Below are 18,334 nucleotides of genomic sequence, written 5' to 3' on the forward strand. Positions count from 1 at the left end.
CCTTTCCAAGCCAATCAGAGGGATGAATGGGCGGGATTGTCCTTAGAAGGTTCCATTTTTTTTTTTTTTTTTCAAAGTAAGGGTAGATTGGTGAGCCGCGTTCCGCTGAGGGAAAACACCTCCAGAGCTTGGGAGTGGCGCCCCTGTGATGGGCACTCGGGTTAGCCAATGAAGCTCCCCTGATTCTTAAGGGCTCACCCGCCGAGGTGGGCGGGGCAAGCTTGGGGACCGACCAATGGCGGCAGGGCGGACGGAGGTTTAGTCGCCTTGGGTAGGGTTAGTGTGAGAGGTGCGGCGGGGGAGGTAATGATGATGGTGGCGGAGGAGGAAGGCGGGGGTGGGGGTGCTGGGCGCTGAGCGGTGGCTCTGGCAGGGTTTTGTAGGGTGGGGGGCGGCCGCGGGGAGACTCCGTCCGGGAGGGGGCGGGCGTGAGGCGCGTCGTCCGCCGGAGGGGCTGCAGACCCCCGGCTCCTTCGAGCGCCACGGCTGGCTCTGCTGTTCCATGTGGCTCCGGCGGGGATGGAGGACTCGGTGGCAGCGGCGGCGGCTGCTGCTGCTGCGGCGGCGACGGAGGAGCGGCATTGAGGAGGGTACGGGGCCATACTCATCCCGACAGCGGGATTAGAGGCGTGAGGAGGGGGCGGGAGTGGACGTGTGGCTGGGCTGGGGCTGTGGGACCAGGCTGGGGTTTGCTGGCATCGGCTGGGTGACAGGGACCGCGGGCGAGCCACTGCCTGCCTCCGCTGGGGGGCCGGGGTCTGGGCTCTGTGCGTGAGTAGAAGAGGCTCCAGCGTTCTGTTCCCTGAGGATGGGGGAGGGAAGGCACCGCACCCTGCACCCCGCACGGTTCACTTGCCCTGCTGGTCATTGCTTCACGCCCAGGCAGGAGTTTCCTTTTCCCTCCGTTTGGCAGCAAAGGTGAAGGAGAGCCCAAGTGGCCTGGATCCGGGACGTTGCCCTCTGCCTTGAGATTTTCCTCCACTCCTCTTTCCTCATCCATTTCCCCCTCCGACTAAACAACAGCATTGCCCCCGGCTCCTTAATTTGTTCCAAGCAAACATTCTAGGACTCGAGGCTGTTAATTATCGATGAAAAACAAAGTTTATTTAAAAATACTCCACTTCTCCCTCTGACTGGCTGTGGACATTAAACAGCATCCCTACACTTTCCCGCTCTCTTCGCCCTTCTATGATGCTAGACGGGGGAGGTAGGGGCCCCATTTGCGTCTGTGGGTTGTTGTTGATGCTGATTACCTGATGTGCTGCTCCAGCATCCTCGGTGTGAATTGTCATTTTTTCCTTGGTGTCTGGTATCCTTGATGTTACTGGCTTTTGAGGTTGGTGTTTTGTTTCATTGTTTGAAAAACATGCAGAGAACTGGGTTGTCTGTTGCAGTGTTATCTAACATGGGTGGTTAGTCACTTGTCATCTTTCTCTCCTCATATTTTTTCTCTTTGTTTTGCTTTTCAGTTCTCCAGAATACACATGATATAGCCCCTGAGGTGTCTCCATGAGGGAACCTCCACTCACTCATCCTGTCATGTATATCACACTGGTCTTGACTGGGCCATTCATCTAAGATGGGATTTACCCTGTGAATCAGGGAGAAGACTTATGGACCCCAAACATCATTTCAAGTTGTAGTTGAGTTTTTAAAAGTACAGACATACATGCAAAGCTTTTTTGCTTTGGACCCTCTGCTTTGTTAAAGCTGCTGTGTTGCTCACCCAGAACTACTCCAGTGTATTGACTAATCATCATGGCTTCAGTTTGGAAGAGACTGCAGCGTGTAGGAAAACATGCATCTAAGTTCCAGTTTGTGGCCTCTTACCAGGAGCTGATGGTTGAGTGTACCAAGAAATGGTAAGACATGCCTTAGGGTAGAGTTTGCTCTGCTGTGGCCTGAACTCTGCTTCTTCTGACAGTGGATTTACCTTTCTGTGGTGTACAAGTGTTGTAGAAGCAGGGTGGGGTGCAGATTACTCTTAACAAGTAAGGTGTGTACTGTTGCTGCTGGCACCATCCCTTTGGGTTTTAATTATTGTACTTCAGGATGGCTCGGAGGGCTGTAACTGTGAGAGAACATCACTGATGTTAGAATAACTTTGCTTTTTATAATTTTAAGGATACGAAGAATGGCTATTGAAATATTATGAACATATATGTATGCTTTAATGTAAAAATCTGTATTCTTACAGATTTTCTATGGGTAGTGATAATCTATGTTATTTTTTTCTAGATTTTTTGCCCATTAAGATAAAGAACTTTTTGTTATTTTAATAATGGAATGCCAGTCCACATAACCTTAGAAATTCTTATGTTTTATATATGCTTATGCAACTGTGTTTTATTTTAATTGCCTAATGGGATACATTTCTTGGCCAGACTTAAGGAAGCAATTAGTAGTGCTGGTCTATGACTTCCTTTTTTCCACTTGAGCAAAGTAAATTTAGGACTTTTTTTTCAATGCTCTGAATGATAAGCAAGAAGAATTCTTATTTAATGAGAAAAAAAGTTAAGCAAAGAGTCCTTTGGGTTTTGATTTATTGTAGTGATTAAGCAGTATTAATGCAAAAATAAGTCCATTTCATTGTCCTCAAGGACTATAATCTCATGTCTGTATTAACTTCTTTTTGACATTAGATGAAAAAAATAGCTTGCTGTAGTCCAGAACTCTTACATATATTTGAATATTTATTTGGAAACTAGTTTCTGAGTCCTTTTCTCTTGAACTTGTTAGGAATGTTATTTATATGTAACTCAAGAAATGTATGTACTGGTTACCTACTTTAAACTAATTACTGTGGCTTTAGAGTTGAATATGACATAATCTTCACCCTCCAGGAGCTCACAGTTCAGGGTAATGACAGTCATGTAAATAAATTCACTGTGATAGGTGCAATAATATAAATATATATGGTGTCAGGATTTTAATCTGTCACCATCACTTAACAGTTGGGTATCCTTGGGGACAGGTTGTTTAGTTATCTGTGGTTTAGTTTCCATATCCATAAAGGTAGTAATGGTACTACTTCATAGGAAGGGTTATTTGAAGATTAAATGAGTTAGTACATGTAAAATCCTTGAAACAGAGTCAGGCACATCGTGAATACCGAACAAATGCCATTATTACTAAGTTGGCAGAGGAGGAAATATCTACTCAAGAGTTGGGGGTAGGGTCTTGGGATGCCTTCCTGGGATTTGAGCTGGCTTTTGAAAAATTCGTAGTAGTTGGCCAGGAAGCCAAGGGAGAAGAAATGAAAGATATTTTAGACTGAAACAGCAGTCTATACAAAAACATGGGGTCATTAAATAGTCCAGGGTGTGCTGGAAATTAAAGCAGTGTAGTTTGACTTACAGTGCTGGATGGGGGTAGTGTGGTGGGATAAGGTGTTTGAGAGGCAGGCAGGACACAGATCTTGAAAAGGTATATGCTGTTATACGTGGGGATATAACAGAGTTTTTGAGTGGAAGAGAGCTTAGATTGGCATTTTGGAAAAATCACTTGATGATATCATAGAGTGAGTATCATGTAAGTATCATAGGAGAAAGGGTGACTTGAAGCAGTGATATTAGGGTAGCTGTTGCACTAGATAGGTGAGGAAAAAGGGTTAGACTTGAGGCATTGGCAGAAGGAATAGAGACAGTTAGACTCAAGGAACACTTAGGACATAAAATGGGTAGGACTTGGTGGTCGTTTCAGTCAAAAGTCTGGAAAGGATGGGGTTAAGGTAGAGGGAAAGGTCTAAGTTGACACCCAAGTTTATGGTTTGGATGACTGGGTGTACTACTAACCAAGCTAGAGAATACATGAGGAAGATCCAGATTACCAGTATTTCTTAATTTGGCAGTATAGTGGGGATATCAATTTAAAAGTGGCTAAACTAAAATCCCTTTTCCTAAGGGAAATACAACACATCAGGTGATTCTTTAGTCACAAAATCAGTTGCTTCCCTACAGTTTGCAGCATGCCGGGATTTTTTCCTTGAGAAGTATTAAGTTATTTTTAATGTGTCTCAAGGTGAAAATTTAACTTGATTAGATCTGAGTAGATGACTTGATCATTTTTAGGGGTTGCCATTATGACACACCTATTAAATTAGATGCTTATGATGATAGGATCTGACCTTAACAGTAGAAACTTTGGGGTGTTTTAGAATATCCAGAGATTAGTTCTAAATATTTTGCTTTTTTCCTGTCTCATTTACCAGTATAGTTTAATGCTAACAAGGTGACAGACTCAAAGAATAGCATTTGTTGATGTACTAGAATTTTATTTATAAGTGGATGCTTAAATAGAGTTTTAAAATCTTTTCAATATATAAAAATTTGTTGTAATGACTTTTATTTCTTTTGCCTTACTTTGCATAGGGTCTTGTGATAGATACAGATTAGGCCCAATTTCTGCACTTTTATCCTGTAGTTTACTTTCTTCTATTTCTTTCTTTTTTTTCCATTCCTCATTTTGATCTTTGCAAGAAGTCTTAAATTGTTGGATGTATGTGTGCTGAATTGGAAACTATTTAAAAGACATAAGAAAAAAACAGACTTGGGCACATAGTAAGAAAACTTTTTATCAGCTACCTTTACATTTAGGTACTATTTTGGGGGGTATGGAAGAATAAAAGGTGAAGAAGGAAATTTAGAGATGCCAGTTGAATGAAAGAAAAGAGACGTCAATAATAACATTGAAGATAAATTTCAAGTATTGAGAGGATATGAAAATATATCTGGTATAAATTAGAGAAGGAATAAACTATACAAAGAAAGAATAGTTAGCATTCTATTGGGGTTGTACTTTTGGAGGTGGCCTGTGTCATTGCCTTTTAGAACTTGCTGTTGCTCCTTCTGTTGCTGCTGCTGCTACTGCTTCTTCTAATCCTCACCTGAGGACATTTTTTCATTGCTTTCAGACAGAGGAAGTGGTGAGGGAGGGAAAAGAATTGATTGGCTGATCCTTCTCCTGTGCACTCCAACCAGGGATTGAACCTGTAACCTTTGGTCCACAGGACATGTTCCAACCAATGAGCCACAATAGCTAGGGCTGGAACCTCTTAACATCTCTTCTGAGATGCATGACATTTGCAATACCTGGGACCTATTGAACTGCTAACTTTCAGACCAGGCCTTGCCCTAGACTTACTGAATCAGAAACTGCTTTTTAATAAAATTCACAGTCTGCATTATTAAAGTTTAAGAAGTAGTATTTTAAAGTAATGTTTCGAACCTTACCAAATGCCCATTCATGACTTCAAGATAAAGTATATTTAAAATACACTGACTTCTACATGAATTTGAAACTAAAAAGAATGAAGATGAAACTCAGGGGATTCAGAAAAGGCATAGTATGTTGATGGAATTGGGTAATGGGGATCAGGATATGTTTTCCAAGGGAGAATGTGTTATTTCTGTGATTATGGAGAGGGGAAACTTTTCCCGTGTTCTTTTGTCAGAGCCATAGGGTATGAACCTAGATAAGACAGGTAACAGGATGAAGATAAGGGTTTGTGGAGGCCACCTTTTGAGATCTAGGCCATGAGTAAACTCACAGTATTTTGCTCCTTGATCAAAGGATGGATTCTATAGATTAGAGGGTTTGGGATTTCTGCTTTCTCTTTGTTGCCATTTATAGTATTTTGCTTTTGTCCTGGCTGATGCAGTGTGAGCTCCCTTAGTTTAACTGGGTCCACTTTCTGATTCTTTCATGGTGTAGTGGTTCTAGAATTTGTGTCAGGAACAAAAAACAATGACTTTTATTCATCTGAGAGAAGGACCCTGTACTTTGAAGTCCTCTTCCTCATTACTTCTTGATTGTCAGATAAACAGGCTCTGGCAAATTTGGAGTTAAGAAGAATTTATATCCCCTACTTTTATTGTTGTCCCCAAGTCATTTAATTATTAATATCATTTAACTCACGTAGTTGTTGGCAAGTGATGAGACTGGCCACTGGAGATGAGTTTGAGAAAAAGAGACTGTGTTCTCTTGTATCTCAGTTTATTTCTTATCCTATTCTTTTATCACCTGCAGGCCTTTAGATTTCTGGGAGAAGTCTTCACTATATGAGCCCTTAATGGCTGTTCAGGTATTGAAGGAAACTACTTGAAAGTTGGCAAGTTGTGGTTATGATAATTTAGGTTGCAGAATTCAGTTCTGATAGAACCCTCCCTAATATATGATAAGAACCATTATGTATGAGTATGTATTTTAGTTTTCTGTGTATGTCTGTATCACCTAAATATATGACCATATTTTATTTATGTTTTTTATGTTCTAGCTAAGTCTTAGTTATGGTATTCAAATAGTATTTAAAATATACATTTTTTTAAAAGGCATAACTATGTGTTTTTTATTTTTTTGTCAAAAAGAATTCTTGTTTTTAAATAGTTTTAATATAACTAAAACTTAATTAAGCTTTAATTAAGTTACTTTAAAAATAGATAATACAATCACATGGTTCAAAATTCTAGAGATACAAAAATGTGTATATATATCCCTGAAAGTAATTCCTCATTTTTTCCATTATTCCACACCTTTGCAAACCTTGTGACCTCAGGACTTGAAAAGTAAATAAAGTAACTCTTTTCAGTGCTTAAATTTGTGATACTGGCCTGTTAGATAAAATATAAACTCCTCAATCTGATATTCTGGGCTGTGTGTAACTGAACCCAATTTATTTTTCCAGTTGGACATCAGAATGCTACATGCACTTTAAGTATTAACTTGAGTTTATGAAGTCCAAATTACATTAATAATTACTCATTCAGACCCATTTCTTCACATGGATTAAGCAAGCATTTCTTTGTTGACTATCTAATAGAATGAGATAGAGGTACATCAGCTTTGATATGAAGAACCTACATTTGAAATACTTTTTTTTAAAAAAAAGAAGAAATAATTAATTGGAAATAGGCTTGATGTGTTTTAGGAGTTTGTGGAAGACCAATGTGTCTGGACCCAATAGAGTAAGGGGTAAAATGATAGGTGAGGTCCGAGAGGTAGGTGGTGGTGGGGTTAGATCATGTATGGCCTTGAGAACCTGGTAAGGGCTTTTGGATTTTAAGTGATAGAAAACCATAGGAGAGGTATGATATAATATGATTTACATTTTAAGATGATTATTCTGGATACTTTGTGAACTGTTGTCAGTAAAAATGGTAGCAAGGGTAGCATTTAGGAGGCTATTGCAATAGTCTAAGTAGCACAGAGGCAGTGGTGGAGGTGGTGAGAAGTGGTCTGATGTATGTAGGTGATACACATATGCTACCAGCACCCTTTACTGAGGTATAACTTACACATTTACATACAAAAAAATACATCCATTTTAAGCATACAGTTCAATAAGTTTTGACAAATTATAAACCTGTGTAACTGGAAATGACTTTTTTTGAATGTATAGTTGACAGGACGATAATGGATTAGATATGATACAAAGTGAGAGATGGATCAACAGTGACTATAGTTGTTAAGCCTGAGCAACCAGATGAATGTAATAATTACAGGGATGGGGAAACACTTGGGAAGGACAAGGTTTGCCATGAAGGAGAAATCAAGAATTGGTTTTGCTTTTCTTAAAGTTTGGGACATCCAGATGGAGGCCTTAATTGAGCAGTTATGAGAGTCTCAAGCTCAGGGGAGAGAAGAGGCTGTAGTCACTTAGTACCGTCACACCTCACTTAACTATGGGAACACCTTCTGAGAAACGCATCATTAGGTGATGTTGTTGTGTGAACATCATAGAGTGCATGTACACAAACCTAGTTGTTATAGCCTCCACCATACACCAAGGCTATATGATAGTATAGCCTATTGCTCCTAGGTTACAAACCTGCACAGCATGTTACTATACTGAATACTTGGCAATTATAACACAATGGTAAGTATTTGTGTATCTCAATGTATCTAAACATAGAAAAGATACATTGGAAGTATGGTATAAAAGATAAATGGTTCACCTGTATAAGACACTTACTATGAATGGAGCTGGCAGGACTGGAAATTGCTCTGGGTGAGTCAGCGAGTGCTGAGAATGTGAAGGTGTAGGGCATACTTCACACTACTTTAGACTTTATAAACATTGTTTCACAAGCCCTCCCCCTTTGCTTCCTTCTGACAAGGTCAGGAATAGAACATTGAAGCTGTCAGTGATGCTACATAGATAGGGTAGAGATGTAGGTTGGATTAATGGGAAGTATCAAGGATAAACAGTCTGGGTAAGGTGTAGATCACCATAATAGTGCCTGTCAGGAGAGATGAAAGGTGGTCTGTGGATCAGTAGGAATAAGAAATTAAGATGGAAAGGTAAAGGATCATAGGGGATTGTCATGGCAACTTGGTTTGGCCTGTCACATATTGGAGCAGTGGGCTGATTAAGGAACTTTGTAGCATTCATCAGAATAAGAGGGTGATTAATATGGAGGGGGTGTAGAATTGAGGACTGAATATTTTGACTTTGGAAATTTGTTTTTGGTTCCATTGATCCTATGTGACACAAAGGGCTCTGGCATTGAATTGATGGAAGAGATAAAATGTATCTATGCATTACAACCTGAAAATATTTCCAAAGTACATGGATAGGCTGGCTCCACACTCCAAGAAAGCTTTTACTAAAGTGGTAGTGGCACTTAATACTTGTAAAGGTAGCTCTTGAGGACCTGCATCCTTATATAGGATTCTAGGTTCTCAACAGAGAACCTACAAAAATGTACTCTGAAAATCATGAAGTAGAATTAAGTTGCTAGCATTTCTGTGTGTGTTTGTGTACACACATGTACGTGTGTATGCATGTGCATATGCACTATGGTGACCGTACTATTTAGGATATATTGTTTTATTGCAGGTTTTCTTTAAAACTTTTTTTCCTGTCATGATTTTTAAAATGAACTTATGGAGTACATTGTATCTGTTGATAGTGTGTCATTCCCTTACCTTATTTTGGTATCAGATCTTGGCTTATGTATTTTAAAAGTTGATTTTTAAAACGAAATGTTAAGGGTTTATGTGAAGAAGTTCCACTCCTATAATTTAGTTTTGTTTCACATTAGTTGTACAATTAGATGCTCAGAGAACTTAAAATGTACTATTGATGCATCAAATGTGTTCCTTCTAATTTTGTGGAAAATTTCAACAAAAGAGTCACTGAAGTAGTTCATTGCATGATACAAAAATAGTCCAGTGTGCTGAAGGCAAAACTGTACAAGCATTTTGAACTGAATGCTCACTAGGGATGTTCATATTCTGCATGAGTGCTTTTGCATATTTTTTAAAAGGAGTAGTACCGAGTTTGTGAAATGGAGGCAGTGAAATTACTACAGGCTGTCACTATGTTTGTCTTATTTCTCACTGTTCTAGTGATATTTTTAGACTGCTTTGGTAATAGATGCCTTAAGATCTTCTTTGATAAATTTGATGTATTAAAATGTTTCCTGGTATTATTTTTAAAATATTCTTTTTTTTTTTTTTTTAAGATTTATTTATTTATTTATTTATTTTTAGAGAGGGATGGGTGGGAGATAGAGAGAGAGAGAGAGAGAGAGAAACATCAATGTGCGGTTGCTGGGGGTTATGGCCTGCAACCCAGGAATGTACCCTGGCTAGGAATTGAACCTGGGACACTTTGGTTCCCAGCCCACGCTCAATCCACTGAGCTACGCCAGCCAGGGCTTAAAATATTCTTTAAATAAAAACATTTAAACATGACTCTTAATACCTCAGTAACAATAAAAAAGACCAACTTTAATGCAGTGAAGTTATCACTTTAAAAATTAGTACTTTTCCTATATCCAAAAGAGTTTGTCAGCTTCAGAATTTAAAATAACACTATGTTGACTAATTTAGTGATATAAATAGAACAGAGATAGTCTTAGAGGAGCTAGAGTACATACATGTTACCAGGCACTTATGAGGAGTTACTGTTGGATAGTGGACTTGATTCTGAGTTTACTCGCACCTGAGGCCTGTTGACTCACATAATAATTCTTCTGGCTAAAGAAAATATCAAAATTCAATTGCAGAGACTTTTCTTAGAAATTCATTCAAAGAAAATTTTTATTATGAAAAAAATGTATGACATTTGAGATAAAGTCTCCGCCTACAAAAGACTGAGACTGCTAAACTGGATAACTTTATGTTGCCATGGTATGCAATTTTAATAAAGACCCTGTATGAGAGAATATGGTTGAGGAACCTAATTTTCTGATTATCTAATTTAAGTCAAGGGTACAACTTATTTAGAAGGATGGGTGTGTAACATAAATCAAGTTCTGTGCTGTCCAGTTCAGAAACAACTAACCACATCTAGCAATTTACATATAAATTTAAATTAATTTAAGTTAAATTAAAAATTCAGTTCATCAGGCACATTAGCCACATTAGCCACATTAGCCACATTTCAAGTGCTCACTAGCCACATATAGCTAGGGGACTACCATATTGGACAGTGCAAATGTGGAACAGTTCCATCATCACAAAAAGTTTTATTGGACAGTGTTGTTTTAGTTATTTCATCTCAAACTGACTGATTTAAGAATCACCACGGCACTTTGCAAATATGAAGAATTCCATGCCCATTAGAAAGCCCTAATTTTGATAGGTCTGGAATGGTGCTAGCAAAGCTGTCCTTTTAGAAATTCCCCTATTGCTTAAGATCATCAAGCAAGGTTTTAGAACTACCATATTTGCTACTTTCTCAAGAATCTATCTGAAGTAAAGCTTTGGTAGTTGCTGAATGATAATTTCTGTTGGTGCTCCAGACACATTTATTGAGTCAAAAATTTGAATATAATTTTCTTCCATTGGTTTAGTTTTGTAGTGTGTGTGTGTGTGTGTGTGTGTATTAAAAGAGAGAACAGTATACTTTAGTGTGTCACATACAAAGATTACAAATTATTATAAACATTTTAACAGCTTCATTCATTCATTAAAAAAAAAAGACTAGTTTCTTGTCTTCCATAGAAGCCAGACCTATTGGGGGTGAGGGTCAGTAAAGATAGAATAATTTTTTTAAGCAAAGTTTTGAAAATTCTTAAATATTTGCACTGTTATTATGCTTCCAGGCAACATCTCTGGATCTACTGATTTTTTTTCTCGTAAGAGTGCCTTAATTATTACACCAATATTTGTATTGCCACTTCCTTGGTGGCATCCTTTGTCATCTTTTGCCAAGGCCCATGGTTCCCAAACTGTACTTTGGAGCCAGGAAGGCACTGCAGAGAACTCAAAGATGTGCCAAGAGGTGCTTAAACATTTTGAGGGAAAGAGAGCAACGACATCTTTTGAAAACCACACAAACTACTAACTTGAGGGTGGTTCATTTTCAAAATTAGACTGCTACATTCCTTTCAATGCTACTGTATTTTTACAAAGCAGAGTTTTTAATAGGTGCTATGACAGAAAGCAAGTACTATGTGAAAATCCATATGGAAGTAAAAAAGAGGAAGGCAGTGTCCAGTCTGATTCTAAGGTTTGAGAAGTTGTGCAGTGCCCAACTAAACAGGTGTTAAGTTAGGACATACATCTTTCTTAATTTGTTTGAACGTGACTGCTTAATAAACAGAATGATTAGGTATGTCTTTTGGCCTGTGAAAAAATTACTGACATATTATGGGTCTTATAAAAACCCAGAAAGTTTGGGACTCTTTGGTGTAGGCTTTTGTGATAACCCCTAACACTTTCCTATCCCTTTCTGGCCCTTTGTCTATGTCAGTGCCATAGTTATCCTTCCAAAAATGAACCTCCAGATTCCCCCTTGTTTATAGGTTACTGTTAATATAGTAATTTGAATCTTTTAAATCTGTATTCTGTTTTACTAGTCTTCTTCCAACCATCCCCGCTAAGTTTCCAAAATCTTGTTTTGTTGAAAATGATCTTTCTTCCTGGCTGGCATAGCTCAGTGGATTGAGCACGGGCTTTGAACCAAAGCATCGCAGGTTTGATTCCCAGTCAGGGCACATGCCTGGGTTGCAGGCCATGGCCCTCAGCAACCACACATTGTTGTTTCTCTCTCTCTCTCTCTCTTTCTCCCTCCCTTCCCTCTCTAAAAATGAATAAGTAAAATCTTTAAAAAATGTATTAAAAAAAAGAAAATGATCTTCTGTATCCCCTTCCAAAAATCATTAAATGCAAAGAGAATGTAGTAACATTCTATCTCAGAGTAACTTAGTTGAAACTAAATTTATTCCTACAGTGAGTGGGTTTAGAAACGAGTTTAATGGTTCAGCTTTAATTTGAAGAGTACTCTAATATACAAAGTAATATTTTAGAATGTGATTCTTTTATTTTTAAAACTTTTTATTGAAATTATTTTAGGCTTACAGAAGAGTTGCCAAGATAGTATAGAAGTGGAACTGCTGGGTCATGTGGTAATTTTATCTTTCTGAGGAACTGCCAAACCCTTTTCTGGAGTTAGCTGCATCATTTTATATTCCCACTAGCGATGTATATGGGTTCCAATTTCTTCACGTTCTCACCAGCATACCTTATTGTCTGTTTTATTTTAGCCATCCTAGTGGGTGTAAAACAGTGTATCACTGTGGTTTTGATTTGCATTTCTCCAATTGCTGGATGATGTTTAGTCACAATCTTTTCATGTGTTTATTGGCCATTTGTATTTTATTTTTGAGAAATGAGTATTCTGATCCTATGCACAGTTTTAAATTGGGTTATTTATATTTTTAGCATTGCATTGTAAGACTTTTAAAAATATATTTTAGATATTAGACACTTATCAGATATGTGATCTATAAATATTTTCATTCAGCGACTTGTTTATTCACTTTCTTGGTGATGTATTTTGATGCAGAAAAGTTTAAAATTTCATTGTCTAATATATCTATTTTTAAAATTTTATTAATTATGCCTTAGTGTTATATATAAGACTACTGGTATTTTGAGTTAATTTTTGTGTATGGTATAAGGAAGGGGTCCAACCTAATTTTTTTGTTGCATGTGAATATCCAGTTGTTCTGGCACCATTTGTTGAGTCTGGGTATATTTTCCTGTTTCTTTTTGCACAAATGAGTGGATACATGTACTTTTTACCCTTATTTCTTCCTTTTTACACAAAAGGGGTATGGGGATAGTATTGTTACTCAGCTTCACTTTGCTTTTTCCTTAACAATACATCCTGGAATCCTTCCATATCATTTCATAGAGATCATCATCAATAATAGAGATAAATTATTATTACCTAAAGTCCATAGTTTGCATTAGGGTTCACACTTTTTGTTGTGCAACTGTTGATTTTAACAAATATATGATGACATGATTCCATAATAGTATCATACAGAATAGTTTCAACTGCCCTAAAAATTCCCTGTACTCCACCTGTTCATTCCACTCCCCCTTTTATGAATCCCTTGCAACCACTGATCTTTTTATTTTCTCAATAGTCTTGCCTTTTTTAGAAGTAATAAATTTGGAATTATACAATATATAACCATTTTAGATTGGGTTCTTTCACTTAGTAATATGCATTGGAAGTTCCACCATATCTTTTTGTGACTTGATAGCTAATTTCTTTCTAGCACTGAGTAGTACTACATTGTATGCATACACCACAGTTTGTTTATCCATTCATGTATTGAAGGACATCATTGCTTCCAAGTTTTGGTAATTATGAATGAAGCTGCTATAAACATTTGTGTACAGGTTTTTGTGTAGAATACAAAAGTTTTCAGCTCATCTGGGTAAATATCAAGGAGCACAATTTCTGTATCATATGGTAAGCATGTTAGTTTTCTAAGAAATTGCTAAACTGTCTTCAAAATGCTTGTATCATTTTGTATTTCCACCAGCAATAAATGAGAGTTCCTTTTGCTCCAAATTCTCACCTGATTTTGAGGTTGCCAGTGCTTTCAATTTTCACCATTCTAGTAGGTGTGTAGTGATATCTCATTTTAATTTGCAGTTACCTGGTAACATATGACTCTGAGCATCTTTTTATATGCCTATTTGCTGTCTGTGTATTTTCTTTGATGAAGTGTCCAGATCATTTGCCTATTTTTAAAATTGGGTTGTTTTCTTAGTGTTGAGTTGTAAGGATTCTTTGTATATTTAGGATACCGGTCCTCTACTAGATACATGTTTTGCAAATATTTGCTCCCAGTTTGTGGCTTGCTTTTTCTCTTAATAGCATCTCTTACAGAGCATAGGTGGTAATTTTAATAAAGTCCAACTTACCAACTTTTTTTTTAATGGAGTATGCTTTTGGTGTTGTGAAAGGTGTAAAGTAAGGTCTGTGTCTAGATTCATTCCAGCACAGTTTGTTGAAAAAACCATCCTTTCTTCATTGAATAGCCTTTGTTCCTGTGCCAAAGATAAGTTGATTCCATTTGTGGGGGTTCATTTCTAGGCTCTTTATTCCAGTTCATCTCTTTGTTAGTTCACCAGTACTACACTGCCTTTACTGTTTGTTTTATAATAAGTCCTGGACAGTCTTGTAACTTTGTTCTCCTTCACCATTGTTTGGGGTCCTTTGCCTCTCTATACATATTTTAGAATCAGTTTGTTAGTACCAAATGACTGGGTTGGATTTTGATTGGGATTGCATATATATATATATATATATATATATATATATATATATATCAAGTTAAGAAGAACTGATATCTTGGCAGTATTGAGTCTTAATCAAGGTACATTATCCATTCTGGATCTTTTATTGTTTTCATAAGAGTTGTGTGGTTCTCTTCATATGAGTCTTGTATATATTTTGTAAAATTTATACCTAAGTATGTACCATTTTTTAGTGCTAATGTGTTTTAAATTCCAGTTGTTCATTGCTGGTATATAGTAAAGCAATTGATGTTTATGTGTTAACCATGTACCCTGCAATTTTGCTATGACTGCTTATTTGTTTCAGGATTTTTTTGGTCACTTGTTTGGAATTTTCTACATAAACTATCATGTCACGTGTGAAGAAAAACAGTTTGATTTCTTCCTTTCCAAACTGTATACCTTATATTTCCCTTTCTTATCTTAACTACATTAACTAGGATTTTTAGTATGATTTGAATAAAAATGCTGAGAGCAGACATCCTTGCCTTGCTGCCTGTCTCAGTGGGAAAGCATCTAATGTCTCACTATTAAGAATGGTGTTAGCATTAATATTTTGTAGATGTCTTCACAAAGTTGAAGAAGCTCCCCTCTATTCCTAATTGGTTAAGAATTTTTATCATGAATGAGTGCTGGAATTTGCTAGATGCTTTTCCTGTGTTTAATGATGTGATTATGTAATTTTCTTTAATAGTCTGTTGATGTGATATGGATTACATCAGTTGATATTCTAATGTTGAACCAGACTTACATGCCTGGAATAAATTCCACTTGGTTGTATGATGTGCACACTGGCCCGCAGTGTCTGAGGCGTTATGGATGAGACAAAATACATTCACACGGACTACCGAGTCCTGTGGAGGAAAAGGGATGGCTCGGCTTCTCTTGCAAGGGGAGAGCAAGCCTCGGAGCATCTCGGCCACTCTCTCAAGAGGAGAGCACTCTGACCCTTGCCTTGAGAGGCTCTTATTGGAATCAGTTTGCATAGGAATACAGGGTGTATACATAAAGCTCATTAATCATTATCAGGCAGTAAGGATCAAATAGTAGATAATATACAAAGAACTCTGAGGGCCTATTTTGAGTCAGGGTCAGATAGCTATAGAGCCATAAAACTTTGGGGAACAAACTCACTTCATGCTTAGACCCTTATCATTTATTTGGAGCATCCTAAACAAAGCAGGTTTCACAGGATTTTACATATTCTTTCTTAGGCCTGATCACTCTGGAGAACCTGCCTTTTCCAGCACAGGACTGCACCCACCACCAGCATTGTTCCAGGCTTAAGGCATTGTTTCAGGCTTAAGTCAGGCAGGGGAAGTAAGGCAGCCAAGAGATTAGGAGACTTTTTGCAGACAAAATGAGGACTCAGGCTGTGTCAAAATCAAGGGGCGAGGGTCCATCACCCCTTTTCTGTAGCCCCCAAGTCCTTCCCTGGGGGGGCCCCATGATTGTGCCTGTCTTAGGTTGTCCCTCCCTTGAGGAATCTTAACTATCATTGGCTAACTGATCAAGCATTGGGGACCAGGAAGGGTGAAGTCAAAGAGGCAGAGGCACACCCCTACCAGGGAGATAAACTTTGTGTCTTTAGTGGCTTATGGTCGGAAGGTCACTCACTCAGCCTTAGCCATGGGGGGTTACAGCTCCCGAAACCAGGCAGGGCAGTTCCCAACAGTTGTAGAATATAGTTTTTTTCAAAAAATGCATGGTTGGATTTGATTTACTAATATTCCTTGAGGACTTGGCATTTATGTTCATGATATAGGTCTGTTTTGGGGAAGCAATTGTCTAGATGATTAATATTATTTCTTCTTAAATATTTGGTGGGACTTGCCAGTGAACTTATTTGGGCCCAGTACTCCTTGTTTTAGAAGGCTATTGATTGTTAACTCAATTTTTTCAATAGATATAGGACTATTCCTATTATTTCTCATTGTATGGGGTTAGGTAGATTGTGTCTTTCAAGGAATGAGTCCATTTCATGTTGTTTGTCAAATTTGTGGGTATAGAATTGTTCATAATATTCTTTTCTTATCTTTTTAATGTCCACAGAATCAGTAGAGATGGCTTCACTTTCATTTCTGATATTAGTGATCTGTGTTTTCTTTTGTTTATTTTTCTTGTTAACCTGGCTAAAAATTTATTGTTTCATTGATCTTTTCAAAGAACCCACTTTTGGTTTTGCCTGATTTCCTATTTTCAATCTCATTGATTTCTGCTCTAATTTTTATTCTTTCCTCTGCTTACTTAGTTTTCTTTTTAATAAAAATTTTTTTTCAATTACAGCTTACATTCAATATTATTTTGTATTAGTTTCAGGTATACAGTGTTCCACCTGATATTTTCAGTTCCCAACTGTCACCCTGTATAGTTATTAAAATATTACTGACCTATGTCCTATGCTGTACTTTACATACCATGACTTTTTTATAAGTACCAATCTATACTTCTCAGTCTCTTCATCTCTTATACCCAGTCCCCAACCCCTCCTACCCTCTGGCAACTATCAGTTTGTTCTCTGTGTCTATGAATTTGTTTCTATTTTGTTTGTTTGTAATGTTCTTTATATTCCACATGTAAATGACATCATATGGTATTTGTCTTTCTATGACTTAGAATAATATTCTCTAGGTCCATTCATGCTGCCACAAATGGTAAGCTTTCCTTTTTTATGGCTGAGTAATATTTCATTTTCAGTTATGTACCACAGCTGTTTTATCCACTTGTGTATTGATGGGTACTTGGGTTACTTCCATAGCTTGGCTATTGTAAATAACACTGCAGTGAACATAGGGCACATACATTCTTTTGAATAAGTGTTTTGGGTTTCTTCAGGTATGTATACACATACACACACATGCAGAAGTAGAATTCTTGGGCCATAAGGCAGTTCCATTTTTAGTCTTTTTTTAAAAGTTTTTATTTATTTTTAGAGAGTGGAAGGGAGGGAGAAAGAGGAGAGAAACATCAATGTATGGTTGCCACTACAGTGCCCCCTACTGGGGACCTGGCCTGCAACCCAGGCATGTACCCTGACTGGGAATTGAATTGATGACCCTTCGGTTCACAGTCTGGCACTCAGTCCACTGAGCCACACCAGCCAGGGCCATTTTTAATTTTGAAAGAAACTGTCATACTGTTTTTCATAGTGGCTGCTTCAGCGTACATTCCACCAACAGTGCATGAAGGTTCCCTTTTCTCCACTTTCTCACCAACATTTGCTATTTGTTGTTACATTGATAGAGCTATTCTGACAGGTGTGAGGTAATATCTCATTGTAGTTTTAATTTTCATTTCTCTGATGATTAGTGACATTGAGCATCTGTTGGCCATCTGTATGACCTCTTTCGAGAAGTGTCTATTCAGGTAATTTGCCCACTTATTAATTGGATTGTTCATCTTTTTGTTGAGTTTTATATGTTCTTTATACATTTTGGCCATTAAGTTGGTTTATTGTAGACAAGATTTAATTGGCAGACCTAAGGCTTGATGTCTGTCATTAATTATGGAAAGTTCTGAATCACTACTGCTTCAAATATTTGTTCTGTTTCTTTTTCTTTCCCTTTTGGTATTCTCATTTATGTGTATGTTACACCTTTTATAATTGTCCCACACTTCTTGGGTATTCTGTTCTTTTTTATTCTTTTTTCTATTTCCATTTCAGTTTTGGAAGTATCTACTGGCATTTCTTCAAGTTCACTGATTCTTTGTGCAGCTCTGTTCATTTTATTGAAGACCCCATCAGAGGCTTTCTTCATTTGTGTTACAATATTTTTTATTTCTA

General features: G+C 37.6%; 1 protein-coding gene across 5 annotated transcripts in view; it reads left to right on the forward strand.

The window, feature by feature from the left end:
• Positions 1–252: 252 nt before the first annotated feature.
• Positions 253–18,334, forward strand: part of EHBP1 (EH domain binding protein 1) — a 359,202-nt gene continuing 341,120 nt past the window's right edge. Inside the window, exons 1-2 of one of the 5 annotated variants that reach the window (XM_028515836.2) lie at positions 253–303; positions 1,470–1,862. In XM_028515836.2, coding sequence (XP_028371637.1) covers positions 1,759–1,862 — 104 coding nt within the window. In that variant the 5' untranslated portion in view covers positions 253–303; positions 1,470–1,758. The other 4 variants (XM_036028025.1, XM_028515835.1, XM_036028026.1 and 1 more) reach the window with 4 other exon arrangements.

The sequence above is a fragment of the Phyllostomus discolor genome, chromosome 6, assembly GCF_004126475.2.
Source record: "Phyllostomus discolor isolate MPI-MPIP mPhyDis1 chromosome 6, mPhyDis1.pri.v3, whole genome shotgun sequence".
Taxonomy (NCBI): domain Eukaryota; kingdom Metazoa; phylum Chordata; class Mammalia; order Chiroptera; family Phyllostomidae; genus Phyllostomus; species Phyllostomus discolor.